The 27,860-nt window shown below is 53.4% G+C and overlaps 1 protein-coding gene across 6 annotated transcripts in view; it reads right to left on the bottom strand.

Annotated features, from left to right (window-relative positions):
- HTT (huntingtin) overlaps positions 1-27,860 on the bottom strand; it is a 127,559-nt gene that overhangs the window by 24,191 nt on the left and 75,508 nt on the right. For 4 of the 6 annotated variants that reach the window (XR_015165073.1, XM_086404555.1, XM_086404556.1 and 1 more), the window contains 14 exons: positions 25,521-25,598; positions 24,967-25,190; positions 23,264-23,342; positions 23,024-23,185; positions 21,192-21,247; positions 19,973-20,121; positions 18,389-18,525; positions 16,874-16,990; positions 14,228-14,350; positions 13,728-13,963; positions 12,184-12,326; positions 7,578-7,820; positions 6,641-6,845; positions 290-431 (listed from right to left, as the gene is read on the bottom strand). Coding sequence is in view for 5 of the 6 variants with exons in the window: in XM_086404555.1 (XP_086260681.1) it covers positions 290-431; positions 6,641-6,845; positions 7,578-7,820; positions 12,184-12,326; positions 13,728-13,963; positions 14,228-14,350; positions 16,874-16,990; positions 18,389-18,525; positions 19,973-20,121; positions 21,192-21,247; positions 23,024-23,185; positions 23,264-23,342; positions 24,967-25,190; positions 25,521-25,598 (2,094 nt within the window). In the remaining variant the exon portion in view is untranslated. The remainder of the gene's footprint in view (positions 1-289; positions 432-6,640; positions 6,846-7,577; positions 7,821-12,183; positions 12,327-13,727; positions 13,964-14,227; positions 14,351-16,873; positions 16,991-18,388; positions 18,526-19,972; positions 20,122-21,191; positions 21,248-23,023; positions 23,186-23,263; positions 23,343-24,966; positions 25,191-25,520; positions 25,599-27,860) is intronic. The other 2 variants (XM_086404558.1, XM_086404559.1) reach the window with 1 other exon arrangement.

Below are 27,860 nucleotides of genomic sequence, written 5' to 3'. Positions count from 1 at the left end.
AGTCAGAACCTCACTCAGATTTGTAGTTCCTTCCCATTAGTACTGTCACTGAAGACGACAAAGGCACCCAGCGCTGCAAGTGGCCTGAGCAAGTGATGGCTGACCCAGCCTTCTGCAGACGAACCTCAACTCCTGGGACCAGATCCGAGTCTGACTTCCCATTATAGTTAGGAGCAGGATTCAAATTTAGTTTTTCACTGGCGGAACTGGCGGGAGGGCGGAAGTCAGTCTGGAGCGGCATCAGCCGCGTGAACCCTGACCCCGCCACCGCCGGCATTCGCACACTTACGACGTAGTCGCAGAAGAGAATGAGGGCGCCTCTCCGCACGATCTCTCTGTTGCACATCCCCAGCTTGGAAGCCACGTCCGGATCCTCGTCCTCTCCAGACGTCTCCGGACTCAGCGACTTCGTGCTGGACAGGCTGCGTCTTCTAGAAGGAGCAACAGAAGCTCTGACGGCGTTTCTGAGGCGGCAGCGGCTTATTTTCAAAACACTGAAGACACTTATTGCTCTGTCCCAGTTCTAAAGCAGTCCGTTTACTTTAAATACAGCCATACCAGAATGATGTAAGAGCCACTCTCAGTGATCTACTCCTGAGCTATGGGATGAAGCACACGTGGAAAACTAAAGAAAAGAGGAGACTTAACAGGCAGGAAACTAAGCTGCTTGACTGGAAGGCCAACTCCACCCTGAAGTGCTCTTACCTCATCAGCGGCATCTGATCTCACAGCTACAGCCTCTGGAAGGCCCTGAAAGCTGTCAGGAGCCAGAGGAAAACCTCCCCATGCCCACGTTTCAGTCTTCAGTTGCCAGCCTAAACACACCTGCAGTGTCCATGTTATCATGGAAACCCCGACTAAAAGCTTTTCTGCAAAATTAGTTCTTCACCAGGGAAGGTTATTTCAGTTCACGTTTACTTCTTACCTCATCGTAATTCCCATTACAAACAGGTGGGGTCTGCTCAGCTCTGCTCCTTATTTGGGGGACTGCATCATCACAGGCTTGTCATTTGCCTATGATAAGGCATACGAACTAAGGCATAGGCTTATCATATACCTATGATGAGGCATAAATGATTACGAACTCTGAGATTCTCAATTCTGGCCACCACTCTTAAAATGCAGCAGTTGCCATGCTCGCAAACTGACTCGAGGGTCAGTAAGATAAGGCCCTCGCCTCATCAGCCAAGGCTTAGCAGAGATGGAGACGACATCAGGACTAGAATATTCTGAAATGTGTCAACTTTTCCTACCAACATCTCAGTATTTGAACGAGAACTGGCATAAAAAAATTCTACAGGTAAAAAAAAAAAAAAAAGAAAACTTTACCATTTCTGTTTTTGAACGAGTGAATGGATAAGTGGACGTGCACACAACGCGAAACAAGGCAGCAATCACAAGAAGCTAATTCTGATGTGTGCAACACAGTGAATGAACCTTAAATACACTGAGCTAAGTGACAGAAGCCAGACTCAGAGGGCACAGACCGCGGGCTTCCGTTCACAAGGCATTCTGCAATAGGCTACATGCAGAGACAGAAGACGGAGTGTGGTTACCAAGGGCACGTGGGGGACAGGTGACGGCTCTGGACACAGGCGTGCCTGTCGTGATGGCACTGTCCCAAACCTTGCTTGTGGTGGGCGACCTGACCTCACTGGGCACAGAAGAGCATGTTCACTGCACCGCAAATTATATGTCAACAGAAACCCTTCCTTACTCAGTCAGCCCTCCTGCCAGCCCCAACATGACCTGCATTCAAGCTGTAACTCTGTGTTCCGCCACGGTATAGCTGTAAGGAAAAGAGCCTCTGAAGGTGGAGCAGAGAATGTGCAATTCAAATATTAGCAGTGAACACAGAGAAGGTCCAATGTCAACCCAAATTTGGTCCCAGTTTGTAGGAGGGCAAGCGCCCAAGACAGATGCTGCCAGCTACTGATAGTGAACGATCTTCCCAAATAAAAGGTGACTGCATATGCAGGACCTTAACAGCCCACCTGACAGCAGAAAGCAAAGGATAAGTCCATGAGGATGCAGTCCCCCAAATAAGGAGCAGAGCAGAGCAGACCCCACTGTGGCAGCCGTGGTACTTCCAGGACGCACGGCCTGGGGGCCCGGGCTCGTCTGAGAGCCGGCGTGTGCTGGGCTGTGTACAGAGCCTCGGTGACAATCTGATGAAGCAGTGCTATATCTGCAGAGAATATGTGTAAAAAAAATAATGGCTTGTACTACTCTGTACCCCAAACTCTAGTGATTCACTTTCATCTTTTGGAAATGGACACGCGTCACAACAGCCAGACAAGGACACACCAGAAAGGAAAATCACACGGCAATATCCTGATTAAGACAGATGCAACACCCTCGACAAGGTACAGCAAACCGAACGCAGCAGGACATTAGAGAGGCCCCATATCACGACAAGTGGCATTTACCTAGGGATGCCAAGGACGGTTCAACATCTGTAAATCGACCAATACATCATGTTAACAAAATGAAAAATAAAAAAATGATCATCTCAACAAGAAGCACTTAACAAAGTTCAACATTTATTTATGATAAAAAAAAAAAAAACTCTCAGTAAAATGGGTCCAGAGAGACCATTCATCAACATAATAAAGGCCATATATGGCAAGCCTGCAGCTAACATCATAGTCAATGGTGAAGAGCTGAAAGCTCTTCCTCTAAGACCAGGAATAAGACAAGGGTGCCCGCTCCCACCATCTTTACTCAACACAGTATTGGACGTCCCAGCCATAACAATTAAGCAAGAAACAGAGAGAAAAGGCATCAAGTCAGAACGAAGTCTGGCTTCCATTGCCTGCACGTGGCGTGACAGTGCATGCAGAAGCCCTGAGGCGCCCACTCAGAACCCGTCAGAAGCAACAATGAGCTCAGTAAAGCTTCAGCATACAGAATCAACACAGTAAGTCCCCCACGTACGAGTGAGTTCTGTTCTAAGGGTGCATCCTAAGTCCAACAAAATTGGCCTAAGCACTCAACTAACACAATCAGCTCTGGAAGCCCACTGTACTGCAATAGGCTTATAAATACCCTTCACACAAATAACACATGAAAAAACATACCAAAAACAAAGAAATCCTACAGTACAGTGCCTTGAAAAGTCGAGTACAACCACTGACACACGGGGGTTGGCCCTGAGTGAACGGGCAAGAAAAATGACTGGAGAGGGAGGTGGGTGGGAGACGGTAGGGCGGAAGGATCGTCAGCAAGAGGAGACAGAGGGCGGACGGAGTTTCACTCATCCTGATGTGGATGGCACAGGCTCCAGTTCCTTGCTGGATTCAATTGTATCTACTCTCTTAAAAAAAAAAAACGATCCGCTGATGTCTGGGTAGTAGCTTTTCTCCTCTCATCGCAGACGATATCCTGGTCTTGAAATAAAGACCCTATACCACCGGACCCTACACAGTAGTGTACGGTACCCAAAAGCACAGCCGTCTGTGGACAACGCACGCAGGCGACACTGTATGCCAGACACGTGGGCCTTGCATGACTGGACACGTGAACACACGTTTGCATCTCTGAAAGCTCACAACTCCAAGGCCTGTATGTAGGGGACTTACTGTATACAGAAATCTGCGGCATTTTTATACACCAATAACAAACAGAGAAATTAATGAAGCCCCATTAACAATTTCATCAAAAATAATAAAATAGGAATAAATTTAACCAAGGAGGTGAAGCTTTGAGACACTGATGAAAGAAGCTAAAGAAGACACAAACGAGAGGAAAGACATTCCTTGCTCATGGATCAGCAGAATTAATACTGTTAGAGCGCTTCCCAGGCAGCTCAGAGGAAAGAACCCACCTGCAAGGCAGGAGATGCAGGTTCAAGCCCTAAGTTGGAAATATCCCCTGGAAAAAGAAATGGCAACCCACTCCAGTATTCCTGCCTGGGAAACCCCATGGACAGAGAGCCTGGAGGACTACAGTCCATGGGGGTCCCATAGAGTTGGACACAACTGAATGACTAAACAACAACAACAACATTGTTAAAATGCCCATAACATACAAAGCAATCTATCAATTCATTGCAATCCCTATCCACATTCCAGTGGCACTTTTCACAGAACTTGACAAAAAATTCCAAAATTCACACAGAACCTGTAAAAGACTCTGAAGAGCCAACACAAGCTTGAGAAAGAGAACAAACCTGGAGGTATCACACTCCCCGATTTCAAACCACGCTCCAAACCTACAGCAGGCAAAGCACTACGGCACTGACCTAGACCCAGGGACCAGTGAACAGCAGCCAGAGCGCCGAGAAGTGAACGCACACTACTGCGACAGTGAAGCTATAACAGGTGAAAATAAACAAGCGGGGGATCACGTATGCACACGTGTGTTAACCTGTGACCGCACGCAAGTTATTTTACTTCTCTGGGGAAAGAAGCCTCCTCATCTGTAATATGCATGCAGTCCTAGAGGTTTTAATGACTTAGTATAACAGGAAGCCCTTAGAACAACACCTGGCACTTGGTGCTATGTGCGTGAAAGGACTCTGCTGCTGCAGCGTCAGGGTGATTAAATCACTAACTCACGTTAGTGCTGGGATACAATGAGGGCCCTTGTGGGGTAACATTCTCAAGGGAGAGAGAGATGGAAACCAAATTGTCACTCAAATAAATATCAAATTACAGTTTCAACACATGCCAGAAAAAAGAGGCAAAGGCTGGAGTGAGAGCAGATAGTGTGAGATTTCACCAATCAAAGAGAAATCAAGAAGCTTTCCTGAGGAAGCGATGACTGAGCTAAGAACCCAGGATGGACGGCCTTCCTGTATCTGCTGATATATGGAGAGAAATCAGGAAAATTTAAGTTCGATTGTAAAAATCTGGCAAAAACTAAATCAGTATCACAAACCTGAGGTCTGTGCCTCAAAGCTCATCCGTTCTCACCAACTCTAGATAATGCTCTGTATCAAAAGGGTGGCCCACGCCCTTCGACCTCTCACCCAGAAACTCTCTCGTGTCCCCATTTCCTATTACTCTGCTTCCCTCCAGAGCAGACCTACCCTGACCACTGTTTGGAGCTGCTCTCTAAAGGCCCTCGCCCATCTTTTTTCTTCACTTCTATTTTGAAAATTTTCAAGCCAACAGAAAAACTGAAAGAATAACTCAATTAACAGTCACATACTCTTCAGCTAGATTCAACTACTAGTAAGTCGCCACGTTTGTGCTCAGGCACACATGCACACACACACACTCACTCTAGACATGCACACACTCTACACATACACATGTAGTTTTGGGGGCCTGCACCATTTAAGAGTCATCTGCAGGTCAAGAGACTGTACCCCTAAATGCCTCGGCAGGTGTCTCCCCTAAAAGCTGCTTATAACCAAAAGCACAGCAACGAGGGCTTGTTCCAAGGGCCACGCCCACTGTTGGACCTGACAGCCGGATACTCAGGAGTTGGGGTGCCAGCCTCTGGTGTTCTTGCCTTCGCCCCAGGACGAGTCTGGGGAGCCTCACCACGTCCTCCCCGTCATACCAGGCAGGACTAGGTGGGGCGGGGCCTGAGCTAGCTGTGAGGACCCGCAGCTGCTAGGCAGGTGGACAGAAGGGAGACAGCACCCACCACGGGGCCTCGGTGTGCAGAGCAGGCCCCTCAGACCAGACACTGGCAGCCCCAGGAGCCGGGCAGAAATGCAGAGTCCCGGGTCCTACTCTCTGGGTGAACTGAATCCGATCTGAACGAGCCCCACAGGCGATTCACATGCACAGTGAAGAAGCTCTCAAGGAAGAGACTCTGACTTTCCGTTCCTGACTTTCACGGCACTGAAGCCACCATGGCGAGCTTAAACTGTCCTCTAAGCAGATTAGACGCTCACTGCTCTGCTCCCCCAGCTCGCCGTGAGCACGTGGAGGGCCGGAAACACTGACTCCTCCTCCGCACACCCAACGGCACACAGCACAGAGAGGGCCAGCACCTGCGAGCGCGGCCCGCCGGCACATCCTCGCGCCGACGCCGAGCGGACAGGGCTGACCTCGGCCCTGCAGCCTCCTGTTTCCAGAGCTTTCTCTCCTGGGGGGCTCTTAAGTCTTCCAGAAACACTGCCCCAGGGACTCAGTTTGGGGCGGGGGTGCGGAGGGGTGGTGATCAGCTTTTATCTCCACATACGCACACACGGCTGGGCAAGAGGGGCCTGAAATCAGAGTCACACCTGGAAACTTTTTACAAAAAGAGGGCCACCCACAATCACATACTTAGTAAGTCTTTCTGAACGACAAAAAATAAGGTAGTTTTGAAACGCGGCTAAATAATGACTGCATTATCTAAGAATAACCAGAACCACATTTAACTTATAACAAAGTTAAAATGTTGCAACATTTCTGGCTCTGGAACCAATTTAAGAACAAGAACCCAGCAGGAGGGACACAGGACAAGAATGGCCCGTAAGATGGAACGGTGTCAAAGAGCTTGCCAAGGAAGTCACCTGTGAAAAGCAGTGGCTATTGTGAATGCCTGCAGTCAAACCACATTTCCCTGCAATGGTGTCCAGGAAAGAAAGGCATGGGAGCAGAACCTTTCAACGCCTCGGGAAGACCGGGCCGAGCTCTGGCCGCTGAGAGCCGCGCACAGGAGCCGGGCGGGCCTGCCGGGGGGAGAGCGCACGTACTTGGGGGTCTGCTGCACCTCTGCCCACCAGCGGTAGTCGGTGTGGCTGACGAGCAGCAGGATCTGACACCAGAGCAGCACCAGGGCCGGGTGCGTGGGGACCATGGAGCGCACCCACGCGTTCAGGCTCTCCAGGCCGTAGAAGCCGCCGTCCGCGCCGTCCCTCAGGAGCCTCGAGGCAGCTGCGGTGATCCTCCGGAACGTCCCTGGAAACAACCCGGAACAGAGCGGATTACGGGGACACGTCTGTGCTGCTCCTGGAGGCCCAACGCTTCACAGCCACGTGAAGCTTTTACACCAAAGGGGTACACGCAGGGCTCCTTCCTACATTCACATGTCCAGGGCACCTGGCACTTCGGAAACTCCAGCCTGACAATTCGCCTCCTTAACTGAGCAGCCATGGAAGCGGGCGCCCCACCGTCCCCTCCTCCCCAAGGAGACCAGGCTCTCCAGGGGCTCCGGGCAGGAAGCCTCGCTGGTGCCGACAGTGGACACAGCCCCACAAAAAGGGCAGCAGCCCCTACGCGGCCTGCAGTCAGGTCACTTGCAGCCAGAACAGCCCGAGCCACAGCCCTGCGGGTGGGCAGGGCGCGGCCATCCTGCAGGCTCCAGCGAGCTGAGGGCCGGGTGGCCCCCACGCCCACCATGACACGACCACCTGGGTTGGGTGGCCAGGCAGGCAGGCATCTACGCTCAGCCCCGCATGTCAGCAGCAGACCCAGGCAGGCTCTGCTCCAGCTTCCCCCCAGTGTTCTCCTCAGGGCCCGGAAGCTCTCCCCCAGGGGAGAGCGGATTCCTGTTTCCTTCTAGCCCACCTCAAGATGGACACGAAGCCAGCTCCACATGCCCCAGGGACGCAAGGACACGAATTTGTCCACAAAGTACAAATGCTGCTTTGGCCCACACATACAGGGGAATATAGGCCCTTTTGAAAATACCAGGAAGTGAGCTGGGCCTGCAGGAAGGCAGCAAGGGGGCAGGAATGCTGCCCGCGGCTGGGCAGGCGTCTGCAGGGCGGTGGGAAAGCGCAGGCGACGGGGCGACTGGACGACACGGTGAGCAGCAGGGAGCCTCACGGTGGCCACAGGCCAGACCCAGCCCTGCCCGTGGCAAAGTGATGGACACTGTCAGCCCGCTGCCGGCTCCCCCTGCTTCCATCTGGGCAGCCGGTTTCTGAGCACCTGTAAAGTGGAGACCAGGTGCCTTCTTGTCTGTTTGCGCCAGATGGAATCCGACACAGGCCAACGACTGTGGGGTTCACTCCCCTCCTCCAACACGAGGGGTAACAAACTGAAAACACAAGGCCATTACTCAGACTGGTTCCTATTTTAAGAAATAACACCTGAAATGGGCAAATTCAAAGGTCTCAATTTTCAGTGCAGGGTGTAATTATTGTCATTGTTTAAGCAATGCAAAAACAAAAATTACCAACTTTAGATGCTAAAGGCACCTTATTTATATAAAAGTACACGATGATTTAATTTTATCTCAAAACCAATCACACAGTAATTCTGCCCCCTAGTGTGTTTAAAAGAAATGGCGTCCAAATACACGAGGAGCTAGAAACAAGACCTTAATACACACCCATCGCCGCTTATTTACAAACACCAACATTACATGGTGATCAAAACCATCCCCAAGAAAAAAAAGGCAAAAAGGCAAAACGGCTGTCTGAGGAGGCCTTACAGATAGCTGAGAAAAGAAGAGAAGCGAAAGGCAAAGGAGAAAAGGAAAGATATACCCATTCAAATGGCGAGTTCCAAAGAATAGCAAAGAGAGATAAGAAAGCCTTCCTCAGTGATCAATGCAAGGAAATAGAGGAAAACAATAGAATGGGAAAGACTAGAGATCTCTTCAAGAAAATTAGAGATACCAAGGGAACATTTCATGCAAAGATGGGCTCAATAAAGGACAGAATTGGTATGAACCTAATGAAAACAAAAGATACTAAGAAGAGGTGGCAAGAATACACAGAAAAACTATACAAAAAAGATCCTGATGACCCAAATAACCACGATAGTGTGATCACTCACCTAGAGCCAGACATCTTAGAATGCAAAGTCAAGTGCCCTTAGGAAGCATCACTACGAACAAAGCTAGTGGAGGTGATAGAATTCCAGTTGAGCTATTTCAAGTCCTAAATGATGATGCAGACAGAGTACATCATGCGAAATGCCGGGCTGGATAAAGCACAAGCCACAATCAAGATTGCCTGGAGAAAGGTCAATAACCTCAGATATGCAAATAACACCACTCTTATGGCAGAAAGTGAAGAGGAACTAAAGAGCTTCTTGATGAAGCTAAAAGAGGAGAGTGAAAAAGCTGGCTTAAAATTCAACATTCAAAAATCTAAGGTCATGGTATCCGGTCCCATCACTTAATGGCAAAGATGGGGGAAAAATGGAAACAGAGAGAGACTTTATTTCCTTGGGCTCCAAAATCAGTGCAGATGGTGACTGCAGCCATGATATTAAAAAACACTTGCCCCTTGGAAGAAAAGCTAATGACAAACCTAGGCAGCATATTAAAAAGCAGAGACATTACTTTGCTGACAAAGATCCACCTAGTCAAAGCTATGGTTTCTCCAGTAGTCATGTATGGATGTGAGAACTGGACCATAAAGAAGGCTGAGTGCCAAAGAATTGATGCTTTTGAACTGTGGTGTTGGAGAAGACTTTTGAGAACCCCTTGGACTGCAAGGAGATCAAACCAGTTCATTAGAAGGACTGATGCTGAAGCTGAAACTCCAATACTTTGGCCATGTGAAGAACTGATGTGAAGAACGGACTCATTGCAAAAGACCCTGATGCTGGGAAAGACTGAAGGCAGAAGAAGGGGACGAAAGAGGATGAGATGGCTGGATGGCATCATCGACTCAATGGACTTGTCTGAACAAGCTCTGATAGATGGTGACGGACAGGGAGGCCTGGTGCGCCGCAGCCCATGGAGTCACAGAGTTGGACACGACTGGGCGCCTGAATAAGGAACAATAAGGACCAACTGAACAATCTCCACAGACATGAGCTGCAAAATCCAGGTGCCCCGACGCCTGGCCAGGACTCCTGAGCAGGGCACAGCCGCTCACACTCCACTCCACAAGTGGCTGTTCAAATTTAACCAAAATTAGATCAAATAAAAGCGCTTCAGCCACAGCAGTCACACTTCCAGAGCCCATGGGCCACATGCAAGCACAAGTAGCTGGGTTAGCACAGACACGGAACATGTGCACCCTGCAGGAAGCGGGCTGGGCGGCCCTGCAGCAGACACAAAAGTGTCCTCCCTGATCTCTGAGGAAAGGAGGATGGTTAGAACAGCAGGGGAGCGAGCACCGTGAAATCCCTGGGTGCGGCGAAGGCCGCAGAACGTACCGCTCTTATCAAAGAAGGTGGAAAGCAGCCCCTGATGTGAACTGGGGTCAGATCCACACCAAATGATGGCCAAATATGAAAGTGACCAACATGCTAATAACAACTGATTCTTCAATGCCTTAATTATCCTCTCAACTTCACACTTACAGTGGTGGGTTGGTGGGGCATAAATTGGAAGATCCTCAGAATGAAAACTGTTTCCGTGTTAAGTAAATAAGATGGCTTAAAGCTATAGCCCATTATCACAAACTCTGACTACACCCCAGGGCCGAGGGCGCCTGCAGTCACGCGGCGCAGCTGAGGAGGCATCCGGCCCCATCATTCTCGGTCCCGCTGCCTCCCAGGCCCTCTGGCCCTGGCCGCTCTCAGAAACTCTCTCCAAAGCGCCAGCTCCTTCTCCTCCAGGCCTCAGCTTTGCAGTCGACGAGGAGAGCCCGCCCCGTGCTGCCTGCCACTGTCTTGTTTCCGGATCCGGAGACATCAGGACCTGCGGCGGCACCTCTGTGTACCGGCATCTCTGTGTACCGGCATCTCTGTGTACTGTCCGACTCGCTGGACTGACAGCCGCAGAGGCAGGAATCACATCAGCTCTACTGACCACCGCACACCCAGGCCCGGCCCGGCGGCGGGTGACTCAGCACCTCTTTATCAAGCGAATAAAGGGCGATGATGGTAATGACCTTCTGCTTTAATGGTACGTATCTGCGTGTGTGCTTTAATTGCATTAAGGTGATATATACACGAGTGGGATTTGAACTCGTGTGTATATATCACTTTGATGCAAATTAAAAATCTCGTAACACAAAAGGATTTGATTCTACAGGTGCCCTGCCGCATCCCTCTGAGGGCAACTTCTCATCGCTCTGCTTCAGGTCTGGTGGTTGCCTCCGAGCTCACCCTGACGCGCTTTCATCACCTGCAGCAGACCCTCAGGTACTCTGTCCACTCCGCTTCCCTCGCTCACTGTCGTTTGCTGTTCAGTTGCTAAATTGTGTCCAACCCTTTGCAGTACCCTAACTGTAGCACACCCGGCCTCCCTGTCCTTCAGCCCCTCCTGGAGCCTGCTCAAACTCATGTCACTGAGTCAGTGATGCCCTCCAGCCATCTCATCCTCTGTCACCCCTTCTCCTCCTGCCCCCAATCTTTCCCAGCAACAGGGTCTTTTCCAATGAGTCGGTTCTTCACATCAGGTGGCCAAAGTATTGGAGTTTTAGCTTCAACATCAGTCCTTCCAATGAATATTCAGGGTTGATTTCCTTTAGGATTTACTGGTTGGATCTCCTTGCAGTCCAAGGGACTCTCAAGAGTCTTCTCCAACACCACAGTTCAAAAGCATCATTCTTCGGCACTCAACTTTCTTTATGGTTCAACTCTCACATCCATATGTGACCACTGGAAAAACCACAGCTTTGACTATACAGACCTTTGTCGGCAAAGTAACATCTCTGTGTTTTAACACGCTATCTAGGTTTGTCATAACTTTTCTCCCCGTGCTACTGGAAAGTAACCCCCTCCCGCAAAGGAAGGCTGTCCAACCTCTCAGCAGGCCCAGGGTGGCCGGACTCTTGCAGCCCTGAGACCACAAGTCAGAGACCCTCCCTTCTGCCATGGGGAAGGAGCCCACCAGACAACAGAGCCAGCACAGTAAGAGCTGAGATATGGAAACAGGCAATGTGGCCACAGAGTGAAGCACACTGGGGGCTGCCACCCAAAGGGCACCCACTCCCACACCTCCAGATGTGCTGCGGGTCTGGGCCAAGCTTTCCTGCTGTTTGTGTTTCCCCGAGATTAGAACTGCCTTTCGCTTTTCTTGCTGAACAAAGAAAGATATGCTTCTACCCGATAACTAGCAAGACCACTGCTTTTGAAAACGCTCATTCCTCTTGAAAAACTCGGGCCCCTTCCTATGCCTGCTACAGGGCAGGGACTTTGTGATCTCTCTCACTCTCTCTCGTGCAATGACTTTTTAAATTCACAATCATACATAAAGGCAACAGAACATCCTGACTTCCCGAATCTTTAACACAGCAGAGGCCCTCAGATTCACGTTCGCACAGAACCGCGCCGTCAAATACACACAGGGCACAGCAGAGCTGGCTCTGCGCACACCTGCACGCCGGGTGTGTTGGCAGGGCGGGGCACAGGCGCTCTAGCCAGGCTAGTGCGGTGCACCTACCGGACTTGAAGATGTGGATGAGACACATGAGCAGCGTGCCCAGCTCCTGGCAGTAGAAAGTCTGCTGCTGCTCGCTCACCTCCACTCTCAGCTGCTTTGTAACAATGTCCTCTAAGAGGACTCCAACCAGCTGGAGCAGAAACCTTCAGAGAGAGGGAGAAGGGGAGAGCAAAGTAGGTGACTGTCACAGAGCACTCCTAAGAAGTACACCCACGAACATCACACACACGGTAGGTACAGGGGGAGTCCAACGCAAGAGAAGCAGAACAGGGAAGCGTGAGTCGCTCAGTCATGTCGACTCTGTGCAACCTCACGCACTACAGCCCGCCAGGCTCCTCTGTTCTTAGGATTCCCCAGGCAAGAATATTAGAGTGGGTTGCCATTTCCTTCTCCAGAGGATCTTCCTGACCCAAGAATCGAAACTGGGTTTCTTGCACTGCAGGCAAATTCTTCACCGTGTGAGCCACCAGGGAAGCCCAATACAATGAGAGGAGGAGAGAGGCCCTGGATGAAGCCACTTGACCTCTCTGTGCACCACTTTCCTAACAAGATGGGATAAGCACAGCACCTCTGAGGGCGTGTCAGGAGGCTCAAGGGACCTGTGGTGTTCCTTCCAGGCTTTCAGCCATCAAGCGGGCTGATGCCCACCACAGGGCGTTCCTGCAGCCCGCACCTCAGCCACCTGCCTAACCGCGACAGCGTGAGCCGCAGGCTGCGTGCTGACCAGGTTCACCCGCCTCATCTCCACGACGACCTCTACCTACGGCCACCCAAGGGTGGCACACGGCCATCACGCAGGCAGGAAGTGAGCGCCCAGGACATGCTCTGCAGGCTCTAACTCAGAGCACACCAGAGTACAGCAGACGAGGAGGCACACTTGTCTAACAGCAAGTCTGTACAGTGCCCGAGTCATGAGCGTGGCCTCCAAGGAGCTTCCCAACATCAACACGGGCAGACACGATCTGACACCACAAATACACTGGTGGGGCTTCCCAGGGGCTCAGTGGTAAAGAACCCGGCTGCGATGCAGGAGATGCAGGTTCAGTCCCTGGGTCAGGAAGATCCCCCGGAGAGGGGAATGCCAACAGGCTCCAGTATTCTTATCTGGAGAATCCCACGGACCAAGGAGCCTGGTGTGCTACAGTCCACAGGGTCGCAAAGAGCTGGACACAACTGAATGACCAAGAACACACAAGTATACGGAGGGGAGCACAGCAGAGCAGTCCACCTGGCAGGGAGCAGGATTCTACTGCCTATGGTGTCAGGAGGGCAGTACACAGTGGGGAGGAAAAGAAGCGGGTCTTTTTAGTGGGTCTTCCTACGTTTCCCAACTCTCTGCAGGCAACGCACCCACAGACTAGTCTGGGCAGTCTTCAGAGGGTCTGATTCAGGACCTGACCGAGCCTGCAGAGAGGCAGGACCAAGGGCCAGAGACGAGGCTGGCTGGGCAAAGAGAACACACCGGCTCCTTAAGCCACCTTGTCGGTCTTAGGGCTCCAACACCACACGACAGCCCAAGGCCACGGACTAGACGTGACACGCACCTGGCAAATGTTTCTTCCGGCAGATTCTTCATCTGTCTCCCTTCAGTGTGCTCCTCCAGTGCTGAAGTACTGTCCCCATCTCTTAACCTACTGATTGTCGGACAGGAGACCAAGTACGGAGAGAAGGAGAGCTCCTGGATGCGGGACAGGACGATGTCCTCGGTCGACTGGGAAATCAGCACCCGCAGGATGGCCAGGATGCCTGACACCCACAGCTGGACCGTGCTCACCGCTGCCTGGGGACAGAGCCGGGGAAGCGCTGCTGAGGAGGACAGCCAGACACTCCCCTGCCAACGCCAGTTATGGAGACCCCCCTCACCCCCAGTTTGACAAAGCCCCGAGTCCCTGTCTCGCTGGTTCTCAAAGTGCGGCTGGGACCAGCGGCCTCAGTGCTGTCTGGAACCCCGTGAAACAGGCAAAGTCTCCACCCGCAGCCCTGCAGACACCCCCAGGTGCACCAGGTGGGGGACCCAGAACGCCACCAGGAGCCAGGTACTCACCAGGGTGTCTGGGGTGACGAACATACTCCGTAAAAGCATGTCCACAGGGCGTAGGGAGGAGGGGGCCAAAATCTCAAACAACGTGTTCAGCACTCCCAGGGCCTCGTGAGAATCAATGTGCATCTGTTGCGAGTGAATGTCGCAGACGTTTCCCCGTAAGCCAGCAGAAAAAAGGTCAACGCTGCCCTCCACGTGAGGTGTCTCACGGCCTGATGACCTGGACCATCCCATCGTTCCCACCCCACAAAACTTCCATACAACTCAACATCAGTAGCAAACCAAGGAAACGTTTTTTTAGAACAATACCGTAACAGCTACGTTTTTTTCCGCACGATGGAAATCTTTTCATTTCATTTAGATTTTTACTAAATAAACCAAATATGCTTTCTGCACAAATTCAAATAGATCCAAGTATGAGATTTACTCAGCTGAGCCCGCATGGCCTGCCACAGTCACCACGCTCCGGGGACCGGCCCCTGCTGCACCCCCTCCTGCACGTGCAGCTCACCCACACGGGCGTCACACCGGCCCCTGCTGCACCCCTTCCTGCACGCGCAGCTCCCCCACACGGGCGTCACTCTCTGTCCTCTACCTTCTTTCACTCTCTTCACCTGCACTCCATCCCCACCCCACCACCGAGCAGACGACGTTCGCAAATTAGTGCAGTTCTCTTTAACTTCCTCCACATTCCTGTACCTGTGGAGAAGTTTTTAAGTTGTTTCGAAAAATTGTATTATGTCTCTGTTTTTTTTCCACTAAAAAATAAATGAAGAACGGGTTTCAAACCTTAAGGTTACTTTTAAAGGATGCAGAATGGTCCCGATTGAGTGTGCACACAGCGCACTCGCCCGCCACCCTGCCGCTGAGCCCGTCACTGCTGACAGGGTGCACATGGCCACGGCTGCGGGGAGTGCCTTCTCTCCTAGGTTTCAGAACACCGTGCCGCCTGCTCCTCCGGTTCCCCGCCCCGCCCCCGTCTGGTCCGCAGGGCCCCTCACGCCTCCGGGGCTCGGCCGCATCCCACTGCCCACCCACCCTGGCCCGCAGTGCCCCCGCCCCCTCCAGGCTGGCACCCCAGGGGCTTGCTTCAGCCTCCTCGGGGACCTGCTCTCCCAACCCAACACATGCGGATGAGGCTCTGAGCTCCCCCTGAATCTCGCTCCATCCAGGTGGCCCCTAAGCCATCACCTTGCAGCCACTGACCTGCCCCTCCTCTCACGCCCACTGAAGCTGTCAGCACAGCTCGCTGGTTCTGCATCCGAGCTGCGTCCAGCAGGTGCCCCTTCCTGCCCCTCTGTCCCCATGCCCGGGTCTATGAAGGCCCTGAGCTGTGAGCGGCTCTCTCCGCTACCCCTACCCTGACCGCCTGTTCAGCTCTCAGATTCACCCTGCCCCCCTTCCTACCAAGCCCCCTGAGGGCTCTCCCACAGCTCCCCCAGAGAGAGCTTCCCCAGGTATCTGCTCAGGTCACCCTCACGTCCTTCGCGTCCCCCCTCCACAACCCTCGTCAGACGCTACAGACAGTAACCAGGCCCTGTGCTGGCTGTCTCCAGCCCTAGGCCAGCATCCTCCGGGGCCAGGAGGGCAGGCGTGGTCGTGGGGGGACGTGCGGATGCACCCTGCGCTGTGCCCCTGGCCCACAGACCACCCGGCACACAGTGCCACTGCAGGGGAAGGTATGCTGCGCGTTCACCCCGCACTGCGGCCCTGGCCCGCTGCCTCCTCAGTGTCTGCGGTGAGAGGAGTGCAGAGCTCACGGAGCCCCACCCTGGAGACGCGTACCTGCGGCCATGGATGCCTCGGCCAGCTGCAAACAGCGGAGCCACCCACTCATTAAAACTGCGTCTTGTCAGGCCCTCCCCGGTGGTCCAGGAGCTGGGACCCATCCTTCCACTGCCTGAAGCCTGGGTCTAATCCCTGGTCGGGAGCTGAGATCCCGCAGCCACATGTCAGGTGCCAGTCATCAAAAAAATCCTGTGTATCTGTTGTTCTTACCAAACGCCATGACCCCGCTCCCCGGCCCCCACCCCGGCCTCAGGATGACAGTCTGTGACGAGAGCAGAGCAAGCAGCTGATGCCGTGAAGACAGGGCCTACCCGCTCCCGTCAGCACCAAGAGCCATGGGCACCGCACCGCCCAGAGCACTCACTCCCGAGCTGGCCGACCTGGACGAGCTGACGGGCACCTGCTGGCGGCACCCACGGCACCTCACAGCCAGAGCTGTGCCGGCGGCAGGCAGGGTGTCCTGGCAGCGGCCTCTGGAGTGACCGTCTTTGGCATGTCCCTGCTGCTGACTCCGAGGTGGTGCTGCACCCGGCAGGGAGTCCCGCCCTCAACCCTGCACGCGTGGGGCCCACCGATGGCACCGTTCAACCAGAGATCCTAAGTGTCGGCTTACTGCTAAGCTACTCTGTAAGCAGCAAGAGAAAACCCTCCCTGACAGAGCAAACAGGAGGGAGGCAGGGTGAGCCGGAAAGGAGGCAGCCCCGAGGCGCGTGGGCGCCAGGCCGTCTCTGACCCGGGCCCCGCACTGGCCCCGGTGCACAGTTAACGCCGATGAAACGCGCCCGCTGGGAGTGAGCCTGAGCACGCAGCTCCAAGGCTGGCCCCACGGGAGGCGCAGGTGGGGGCGGGGGGGGGACGCACCTGCTGCTTGGCCAGCATCGGGAGGATGACGTCGGCCACCTGCCGGGACAGCCGCTTCCACCTGTCCTCGCTCTCCTTGTGGCACTGCCGCAGGACCAGCGTGAACATCTCCAGCACCTGCGGGGACGGCCCAGATGCTTGAGCCCGGCCCGCACGCCCCAGGCGCCGTGCACACCAGGCGGACCCAGCGCGGCCACGCCTCGGGCCTTCCCAGGCTCCAACCAGAGGAAAGCCGGGCGCCTGTCGGCCTCGGGCAGAGCACAGGGGCAGGACCGGACCGCCACGCAGGGGCCCCGGCTGAGCCTTCCCCTCTGCTCTGCGCTCTGCAAAGCTCCCCTCCCCCTGAAGACGGTTTGGGTCCCCGGCTCCCGTGAGCCTTCCCCTCTGCTCTGCGCTCTGCAAAGCTCCCCTCCCCCTGAAGACGGTTTACTTCAGAAGAGTTCTCCGTGGGTGAGCCCCAGTTTGGTCGTGATCCCTCCTAAACAGAGACCCCTGAACGCCTGCTTGATAAACACGGCCTTGCTGGCATGGGGCCACCGTGAACCTGCTGCCAGGACGGCGCTCACATGACAGCAGACAGGGAGAGATGCAGGTGCCAGGCAGCCTGCAAAGCTGAAAATGCTTAATCGCAGAGACAGTCTACAGCCCAGTCTATAAAATGCCATGTTCCAGGCGGAGCCCACTCCCTGGAAAGCCTGCCCGGCCGCCTCCTCCCACAGCGGCCTCTCCCTTCCCAGGACCCAGCGGCACGTACGCAGAGGCAGGCAAGTCTGCGCTGTGGCCCGTCTTCCCAAACCAAGGCCAGCCGCGCTCTGTCCCGTAAGCCAGGCTGCGGACGCGCGGGACACCAGCCCATGTGCCTGCCAAGAGCTGGGCACTGGCTCTCGACCCTCTTATGGAAGTTGTACTTTTAATCCTACGGGATTTAATTCAACGCTAAGTATTTAGTTAAATATTACCTAGGTTAAGCAAAACGAGAATGCATAGAAGTTTCTGTGAGACAATCTGTGCCAGAGACAAACAGTAACAGGGATTACTGAGACCATGAGGGCGAGGCCCCTGCCAGTCATGGAAGAGGGCTCTCTAAAATGCCAGGTTTCAGACGGCCTCACACCATCTGAAATTCCAAATGTACCTGGAGGAAAGCAGAGCCAGAAATCAGTGCAAAGACTCTGGTCCTCCACCAACACGGTGGTAAATACATGTACAAACAAGTGTTTAAATCACTTCAGGCTGAGATCTTTCAAAACAGTTACTCAGAACTCCAGCACCGTGATCAACGCTGCTGACTGATTTTTGGTCCTTGTTTTGGAAAAGGGTCCTCCACCACCTTGACTGAACTTATGACCGTCGGCCAGGCGTGGGGCCTTAAAGAGAGACCCCGTTAAGCCTTCTGCCTGCAGTGTCTCCCCACTGCCCAAGAGCCCAGGGCTGGCACAGAGCCACACTCGCTGACGAGCGGACAGGGCCACCGCAGGCTTCCTGCCACTCCTGCTCCCCTACCCCACCCCTTACCTGATGGTACTGGATGAGTCTCAGTAACATCGACACCACCACCTCTTTCTGGGTTTCAAGCTCTTTTCCTGCATCAGCCTTATTGGTTCCTCTTAAAACGAAGAGGTCGTGGACTATGGGCTGCAGGGCAGGTATGGCTGTGGGCACAGAAGGACACTAAGAAGGCACTCGGGAGACGACACTGACGCCTCCAGATGATTTCCAAGAAACAGAGGTCTGATCCACACTCGACTCGGCGATCAGGGATAATTTCAGGTTACCCAGGAGTGCACGGAGATTATCTGTACGCCATCCTGGAAGGTCAAGGGTCTTCCCTGACACTTCACAAGGTTGTGAAATCTTTTTGAAAACTAGGACTTCTGTGACATAACATGACTTCTGACACAAAGTGACACAAATTCAAAAGTCGAATTTAAACTAAACAACAGCAGCACCCTAACCTCATACACCATCTGCTCAGTCACCGGAAAAGAGCACAGGTGCTCTTCCCACAGAAAACACTGGGAGGGTTAGGCTTCTATAGTGTTTCAAGCAACTCGACTCGGTCTCTCGGTAGACTAAGGCTTCCCCTCAAGGCGCGCCTTTACTCAAAACAGCAAAGTGAAGTCTTTGGCCGAACACACCCTCAGGAGTAAACTAGGAAGGCCTTTCACTGAGGAGCATCAGCCAGGCCAAGTCACCAAGTTACTGAAAGGCACACTCTCACCCTCAGCCTCTCTCACACTCTCTCTCTCTCACACACATGCAGACTCATACACACACTCACACACACATACCGGCTGAGTTTCCCACAGATGACCAGGTTCTGTAGTGGAGACAATAAGGTCTGACTGTCCATCAACTTTCTTTCCAAACAAAGAACTTGCTTCCCTCTGGTCTGGGAAGCCTCAGCCGCCCCTCCAGTGAGGCCTGCACTCTCAGCTCCAGGGCCCAGGCACACGCAGTCAGGGCCCCTCTGCCGAGGCCGGGACAGGGGCCTACAGTAGGCTGGCCGCCTTGCTAGCGTGGAGGCGGAAAGGAGCTGAGCCCTGCGTACCCCCGCCCCCGGCCTGGGAGGTCCGCCGCCGCGGGACAGCACAGGGGGACCTCGGTGCGGCAGCCAGCAGAGGTCACAGGAGGCGCCCCCACCACGCGCAGAGGCCTCCAGGCTTCTGCCGACAGCGCCACATAAGGCGAGCAGGGCGAGCTGGGAGGAAGTCAGAGGGGTGACACTCCTCCCCACAGCACAGCCTCACTGCGCCAGGCGGCAGCAGGTGCCTGGGCTGCGGGTCGCTCTCTGTGGACCTCACTTTAGCTCCTATGAAACAGGCAGTCAAAACAAGGTCCTGAATCAAGGCCACACTGTACCTTCCAGGACATTGGGCAATAAACCCAGTGGCCTTACAGAAGCTGGATTTTAAAGTTTTCTGTTTCATGTGGATAGACAAGAGTATTTATGGCCGACTCCACGTGCGCTGTTTGTACCCAGGTGGACCACACTCCCTTCTTCAGACACCTCTGGCCAGAGTACACACGCGCACAGCCAGCGGGAGGCAGTGTAAGCACACAGACCAAAGAGCCAGGGAGAGGCCCGCCCCCCATTACCGTGCGTCACTGCCTTCCTCCCGCTGGCCATGATGCCGTCACAGAGCTGGATGATTTTAGGGATCCCGATGATCTGTTTTGAGTGGTAACGCTCGTAAGACAGTAATACCAGGAAGAAAAAGATGTTTGGGATAATCGCCTCTGACTCCCTAGAAACAGAAACATCCAAAGACATCCTTTTAAAATGAAAAAACATCATCGTATTAACAGCCCCAAAACACTCCTGATTCAAAGTGGAGAGCGTGCATATGAGAAACAGGAGAGTGTGGGGTGGGGGGCAGCGCTCGGATCCTCGGCACCCGGTTCAGTCCTGTCACCCTCATCTCGAGTCCCTGTCTGGGGTGGGGCCCCCACGCCCGCTGGGGCGCTAGGCAGCTGGCAGGGCTCAGTGAGGGCCCTGAGGGAGGCACCCTCATCACCGCAGCCCAGGGCGCCTCCATCTGCCCCTCACCCTGCCACTGAAGAAGCTGGCACCCAAAGGAGAAAAGGTAACTTGCCTCCAATCACATGGTCAGGGTGACACACCCAAGAACAAGAGCCCGGGCCTCTAGACCCGGGGGCAGGGGGAGAGGCGGGCGGACGGGCCGCTCAGGACACTCCTCTGCACCACACTTCCCTCACGACTAAGTGGCTTAGAAACTAAAGGAGTTTCATTTTCAATTATATTTACAGGATGAAGTATTAAAACCTTACAGGCTAGCAAGGTAAAGTTACTAGAGATAACCATATCTAATGCTGTTTTCTGTAAGATTAGAAAAAAATTACTGTTATCTCAAATAAGATTTCATTTAGCAAAACCATTATAATTAAATGCTTTAAAATCTGAAATGAAAACTGACAACACGTGTAAATGTCAGGTGAAGAACGACCTCCCAACAAGGCTTGAGATACTTAAGTCATTAATTTTCAAGAGAAACAAAAATCCACAGCACGTTGATCAGACTTTCATTAAACACAGTGCCTGGCAAAAACACCCAGCGATCTTTAAAGTAAACATTCATCTTAAAAATCTAGAATTACACGTATGGACTTCCCCAGTAGGAAGTGATTAAGACGCCACACTTTTACTGCAGGGGACACAGGTTCAATTCCTGGTCAGGGAACTAAGATCTGCATGCCACTTGGTGTGGCCAAAAAAATAAAATGGATGAAAATAAAATAAAATTATATGTAATTATGTAACAAGGACAAGAAGTCTAAAGTAACAAAATGCAATTACCTGAACTGGCCGACCTCAATGTATTCAAACTGCTTCAGCACAAATCCAATAAACACCTACAGGCAGGAAATACAATTTTCACATCAGTAATTAAAATGTGCAAACAAGGTTACTCTCCTTGGCGCTCATCTGTATAGACCTCTGACAAGTTTCCTGACGGTAGACAACCTTGCTTCTATACAAGAACTCAAATGTATGCTACGGTCAGATTAGATAGTTTCAAGACACTTGTAAGTAAACTCGTTTACTCAACACTGAGGTGAAACCTCCTGGGAGAAACAAACGAGAAGCTCCAGGGGCCACCAGGCGGCCCCCAAAGGGCGCAGCACAGGTCCCGCTGGTCCGGCTGCGGCACGCCCGGCCGCCTGGGCATCCTGAGCTGGCTTAGGGACAGGACGTCCAGCTGAGCCCACCTTCTGCCCACAGCACCAGCGCTCAGAGGGGCCGGGCACCCAGGGCTGTTGGGGGCGCAATGGCTGTGAGTAGAGGCCACACCCGGGACTGCTCACGCCCGTGTCGAGCTTTAGGCGCGTGTTCGTTCTCCACCCTGACGCTCGGAGCTCACCTCCGGCTCCCCCTGCCCGGGTGTGACACAGACGCGCGCGGCGGCTCCGTAAGCCATGCGCTGAGCGGAGGCACACCGCGGGCCTCTTCCACTCTTCTGCCCTGCTCGTGGAGGCCGCCACCGCAGCCGACCCTACAGCCGACCCTGAGACTGGGGAGGGGCCTCTAACCACCGAGACGACTGGTCTCCAGGAGGAGTTGCGAAGGCGCCTGCTGGGCTCCGACAAGTGGAGCCAGCCCGCGCCGGGCCCTGCTTCCTCCCGGGAAGCCCCACGGCAGGTCCCACGCCTGCCTCCCCTCGGCCACAGCCATCCCACCGCGGATGAGGGTGTCCCCTCCCCAGACGACAGAACCACCATCCCCTGGGAGCGTTTCCCCAGAGAAGGAAAACAGCTCTGTGGAGAATGTCCTCCTGAAAACCAGCGCGGAGAGCAGGGTGGTGAAGATGCTGGCCAACACAAAGCCCCCAGGCCCCTCCCCTTGGGTGGACCCCCAGCAGCACTGCAGGGAAAGCGGGGTTACCTCTCCGTCGAGCTTCCCCAGGGCAGCGACGCTGCCACAGCACCCACAACACGGTGACGTTGAGGGGCAAACGGAGAGCTGCAGCGTTTCCACCTCAGAACACTTCCTATCTCGCCCAGGAAAGCGGCCCACGGTCACAGCCCAACAGGGATGGTCACATCCTGACGCCCCAAACACAACTGTCCCTGGGGTGACCTTGGCTGGCCTGACTCCTGCTTTCAGAGAATTCACGTCATGAAGGGATCTGCCTTTCCACAGTCGCACACGCCAGAGCAGGGTGCGGGGGTGAGGGCCCACGGAGTGGAAGCGAGTGAGGACCCTCGGGACGGCTCAGACAGCTGGGGTGCAGGGGCCAGCCGCTGCCCGACAGACCACACGCCTTTGCAACAGGTGACAGCTTGAAACTGGCAACCGTTCCTCATAAGCTATTTAAAACCACACTCTGGATTCTGCACAGATGTCCCCCCAAACCGTAAATTCAAATTACTCTTGGGGTGGGGGCAGGTGGGTAGATGGGAGGAACCACTGCAGGAGCGTGAAGGCTGGAGAGCCCAGCTGAGGGCACCGAGCTTGCCGAGGCTCCGCAGGCCAGGCCTCCGCGCCCGACCGTGGGTGAGACAGAGGAGAGGCAGCAGCCAATGCGGGAAGGAAAGGCACACTTCCTGACGGCAGATTCCAGCGTCTTTCCCAGGTAACCTTCACTACATCGTGAACAGGTACGGCAGAGCAGAGGCGCAGTGTCACACCTGGTCTGAGTCCAGGAGGCAGTAGTTGACCCGCAGCTGCACCAGCTGCGCCAGCAGGTCCAGCACCTGCTTCTGCAGCTGCACGGAGGTGGTGGTCGTGTACTGCTTCAAAGCCTTTATAACAAGAGGCTCGAACAAGCGAATGTGATTGTGAATAGCATTCTGCGAAGGAGAAAGAGCACGCAAGTGAGTCTTCAGCGGCAGCCGCTTCCAGCCGCAACCTGAGGAGCTCCCAGTTACCTTGTCTGCTCGGTTCTTTGTGACGCTGGTGAGGTTTGTCTTTAGCTGGGTCGACACTTTCTGGAGGACGTCAAACCACCTGCCAGGTAGGAAAGAGGGCAAGCAAAGAACACCCTTACATACTCTCCTGTGTCCCCAGCTAGACCCAGGTCAAGCTAACTCCAACTCACAGAATCAGAACATTTCAGGGTCAAAAGGACTTCAACAGCCACTAGGTGTAGTGGCATCAAGCTCTTCTTTTAATGAAGATTAGTCAGGCAAGGAAATGGCAACCCGCTCCAGTATTTTTGTCTGGAAAATCTCACGGACAGAGGGGCCTGGTGGGCTATAGTCCATGGAGTCGCAGAGTTGGACACGACCGAGCGACTGAGCATGCCATCAGACAGGACTGAGTTTGTGGTGGGCGGACCACCATGGCTCGTCACCCGCAGCAGGTGACCTGGGCCAGAGCGCTACTGCTGCCAGACAGTCACGCAGCCCCGGGGGCAGGGGCTGGAGGCGCCAGGCTCGGAAAAGGCTCGGAGACTCAGAAGGCATAGCTTGATTTCTTTAAACTTTTACAGCAAATACCCTTTTCAAGAAATGTAATATTAAATGACAATGATCAGACATTTGCTTGTTTTACTTATTTCCCATATTAGACAAAAATTTAAAGAGCCCTAGTCGGAGAAGGCAATGGCAACCCACTCTGGTACTCTTGCCTGGAAAATCCCGGAGGAGCCTGGTGGGCTGCAGTCCATGGGGTCGTGAAGAGTAGGACACGACTGAGTGACTTCACTTTCACTTTTCACTTTCACGCACTAGAGAAGGAAATGGCAACCCACTCCAGTGTTCTTGCCTGGAGAATCCCAGGGACGGGGGAGAGCCTGGTGGGCTGCCATCTATGGGGTCACACAAAGTCGAACACGACTGAACCGACTTAGCACCAATAGCAGTCCTGAGACTTAGAAAAAGTCTGTATATCACCAATTAAAGCCCAAAACATGGACATTTTCCTAAAATACTCTAAATCTACGTAACAAAAACCCAGGAGTTCTACTGCTACTACATAGTAACTCAAATATGCATTAACAATTAACAGTAATTTAAGAAACAACTACTGCAATTCCAGACATCCTAAAAAAAGAAAGCAAGCAAAAAAGAAAGTGAAGTCGCTCAGTCACGTCCAACTCTTTGTGACCCCATGGACTGTAGCCCACCAGCTCTCCCTCTATGGAATTTTCTAGGCAAGAGTACTGGAGTGGGTTGCATTGCCTTCTCCGGGGGATCTTCCCAACCCAGGGATCTTCCCAACCCAGGGATCAAACCACACTGCAGGCAGATGATTTCCCACCTGAGCCACTGGGGAAGTGCAACACAGCCATAAATTAAGTGGAAAGAGATCTTTATCCATGAAGTTGGGACACACCACCCACCAGTCCTCTGTACACCAGCACAGCTGCACCACCCGAGCGGCCCCCGGGGCGCCAGCAACACACAGGACCTGACCCTGCAGCGACGTGCCCTCAGTGTCAGACACACGCACCCTCTTCCCGGTCTGCTGATTCGTCAGCTCTCCTGTCCCGCAGCCCAGCCCCACCCGCCGAGATGGGAACACCCCAGGCCCTTGTCTCTCACTGGGCTACACGCTTCTCTGAAGGGGGGGCCCTGCCTTCAGCACCGCAGAGAGCTCTGGAGAACACAGGGGGCGCTCAGAAGGTTACCCTGCGGTGTCCTGGTCCTGCTCTGCCTGAGCCGCGTTCCGCAGGCTGGCGTCCGCTAAGGCCTGGGTGAAGAGGGTGTATGGTGCCATGAAGCAGTAGTGGTACAAGCCGGGCCGCGCGCTGGAGGAGCCGAGGCGCTGCGCACGGCCCTGCGACTTGCTGGCGTGCGAAGACAGGCCGTCCAACTGGGAGGCCAGGTTTGTTCCAAACAGAGTCTTCAGCAACTGGAGCAGAAGAATTGAAGTCACTGACAGTCGAATTAACGTGGAATTCCCCACATACGCACTGAGTCCACCTGAAACGAACTGGATGCGCGAGCAAGACTTCCGGCCGTACGGACGTGGGAGGGGCGCTCGGACAGCAGGAGGGGGATGGGAGCCTGTCCCCAAGGGTGAGCCCCTCCTCCAGGGGCGCAGGGGACAAGCAGCCTCCTGGCCCGAGAACGAGCGAGCAGAGGCGGGCTGGTGCAGCTGCCGCATGCAACACCTCCTGAGCGCCAGGCTGCGCGCCAGCGACGTGCAGGGAGAAGGACTTCCCGGGAGCTCCTTGCTTACCTGCTGAACACACACGGTCGCCATCATTGGCTCTCGACTGAAGCAAGACTTCAGGTATCCCAGAATCTCTTCAACACACTGGAAAGGAGAAGTGTGAGGCATTAAAGGAAGTGAGTCACAGACCACTCGCTGCCGCAGTCCCACACGGACAGCACACAGGAGTGCTTCCATTTAAACTGGGAACATCCATCAACACCAGAGGACACTCAGAGCAGGCTCTCACTTATCACAGCCAGAGACAGTATGAAGCACTGAAACCCAGGCTCTCGGCCTTCCTTTCACGCGCTTCTACATTCATGCCTTCGTTGGCTCACTCGTCCAGACACAGGACATCTAGGATCTGCCGCGCCCTCTGCGTCCAGCCCCGTTCTCAGAGCAGGAGGTCAGAGTCCACAGGGGAGCTGCATCTCAGGGGTACCTGCAGACGGTCAGCTGAATGCAACACATATTACGTCAGGTGTGATTTGCCACAAAAAGTCCTGGATGTGTCTTGACAGCCTGCAAAGATGACCACCACGACTGCCTTCAAACGCCTGCCCTCACAGGTGCTTCCCAGCCTCGTACGCGAGCTCTCGACAGACAAGGCGCCCTGGGGACGAGAGCCGGTCCACGACTGCCAGCGGCCGCCCCTCCTCACAGCCACGTGGCCTCCAGCCACTGCTCGCGGCACATCAACTACAGGGAGAAGGCCACTCGCTTCATTCGTTTGATGCAACTTCCTGCACTAAACAGTGACAGACTTCTGTTCACTTCATATACTCAGGCCCATGTATGCTGAATATTCCGATTAACTCCCCTGGACCAGATGTCCAAGGCTGTATGTATACTCTGCAGGGTTGAGTTTGTTCCACGCCACCGCTCATAGCAGGTAACTAAGAAGTGTTAACTGGAAGAATTCAACCAGAGTCTTTCATATCACAAGCTATCTAATAATCCTGTCTCTTAACAAATACACCTGGAATGCTTTCTGTGCATTCCCAGGTCTCCTGCGCCGCAAGCCGACACCACCACCTGAGCCACCAGGGAAATCCAGAAACTAAGTTCAGTTCAGCTCAGTCTCTCAGTCATGTTGGACTCTTTGCAACTCCACAGACTGCAACAAGCCAGGCTTCCCTGTCCTTCTCCCAGAGCTTGCTCAAACTCATGTCCGAGTTGGTGATGCCATCCAAACATCTCATCCTCTGCGTCCTCTTCTCCTCCTGCCTTCAATCTTTCCCATCATCAGGGTCTTTTCCAATGAGTCAGTTCTTTGCATTAGGTGGCCAAAGTATTAGAGTTTCAGCTTTAGCATCAGTCCTCCCAATGAATATTCAGGACTGATTTCCTTTAGGATGGACTGGTTGGATCTCCTTGCTGTCCAAGGGACTCTCAAGAGTCTTCTCCAACACCACAGTTCAAAAACATCAATTCTTTGGCGCTCAGCTTTCTTTATAGCTCAACTCTCACATCCATACATGACTACTGGAAAAACCATAGCTTTGACTAGACGGACCTTTGTTGACAAAGTAATGTCTCTGCTTTTTAATATGCTGTCTAGGTTGGTCACAGCTTTTCTTCCAAGGAGTGTCTTTTAATTTCATGGCTGCAGTCACTATCTGCAGTGATTCTGGAGCCCAAGAAAATAAAGTCAGCCACTGTTTCCCCATCTATTTCCCATGAAGTGATGGGACCAATGCCATGATCTTAGTTTTCTGAATGTTGAGCTTTAAGCCAACTTTTTCACTCTCCTCTTTCACTCTCATCAAGAGGCTCTTTAGTTCTTCTTCACTTTCTGCCGTAAGGGTGGTGTCATCTGCATATCCGAGGTTATTGATATTTCTCCCGGCAATCTTGATTCCAGCTTGTGCTTCATCCAGCCCAGCGTTTCTCATGATGTACTCTGCATGGAAGTTAAATAAGCAGGGTGACAATATACAGCCTTGAGGTACTCCTTTCCCAATTTGGAACCACTTTTCCCTCTCTGGTTCTAACTGTTGCTTCTTGACATGCATACAGGTCTCTCAGGAGGCAGGTAAGGTGGTCTGGTATTCCCATCTGTTGAAGAATTTTCCACAGAAGAATTTTCTTGTGATCTACACAGTCAAAGGCTTTGGTGTAACCAATAAAGCAGAAATAGATGCTTTTCTGGAACTCTCTTGCTTTTTTGATGATCCAACGGATGTTGGCAATTTGATCTCTGGTTCCTCTGTCTTTTCTAAATCCAGTTTGAACATCAGGAAGTTCACAGGTTGAAGACTGGCTTGGAGAATTTTGAGCATTACTTTGCTAGCGTGTGAAATGAGTGCAATTGTGAGGTAGTCTGAACATTCTTTGGCATTGCCCTTCTTTGGGATTGGAATG

The sequence above is a fragment of the Bos grunniens genome, chromosome 6 (genome assembly GCF_055505025.1).
Source record: "Bos grunniens cultivar Pamir isolate PY7600 chromosome 6, Bosgru_T2T1.0, whole genome shotgun sequence".
Taxonomy (NCBI): Eukaryota; Metazoa; Chordata; class Mammalia; order Artiodactyla; family Bovidae; genus Bos; species Bos grunniens.
Note: the sequence above shows the minus strand (reverse complement) of the source record. Positions and strands in the feature narration are given on the sequence as shown.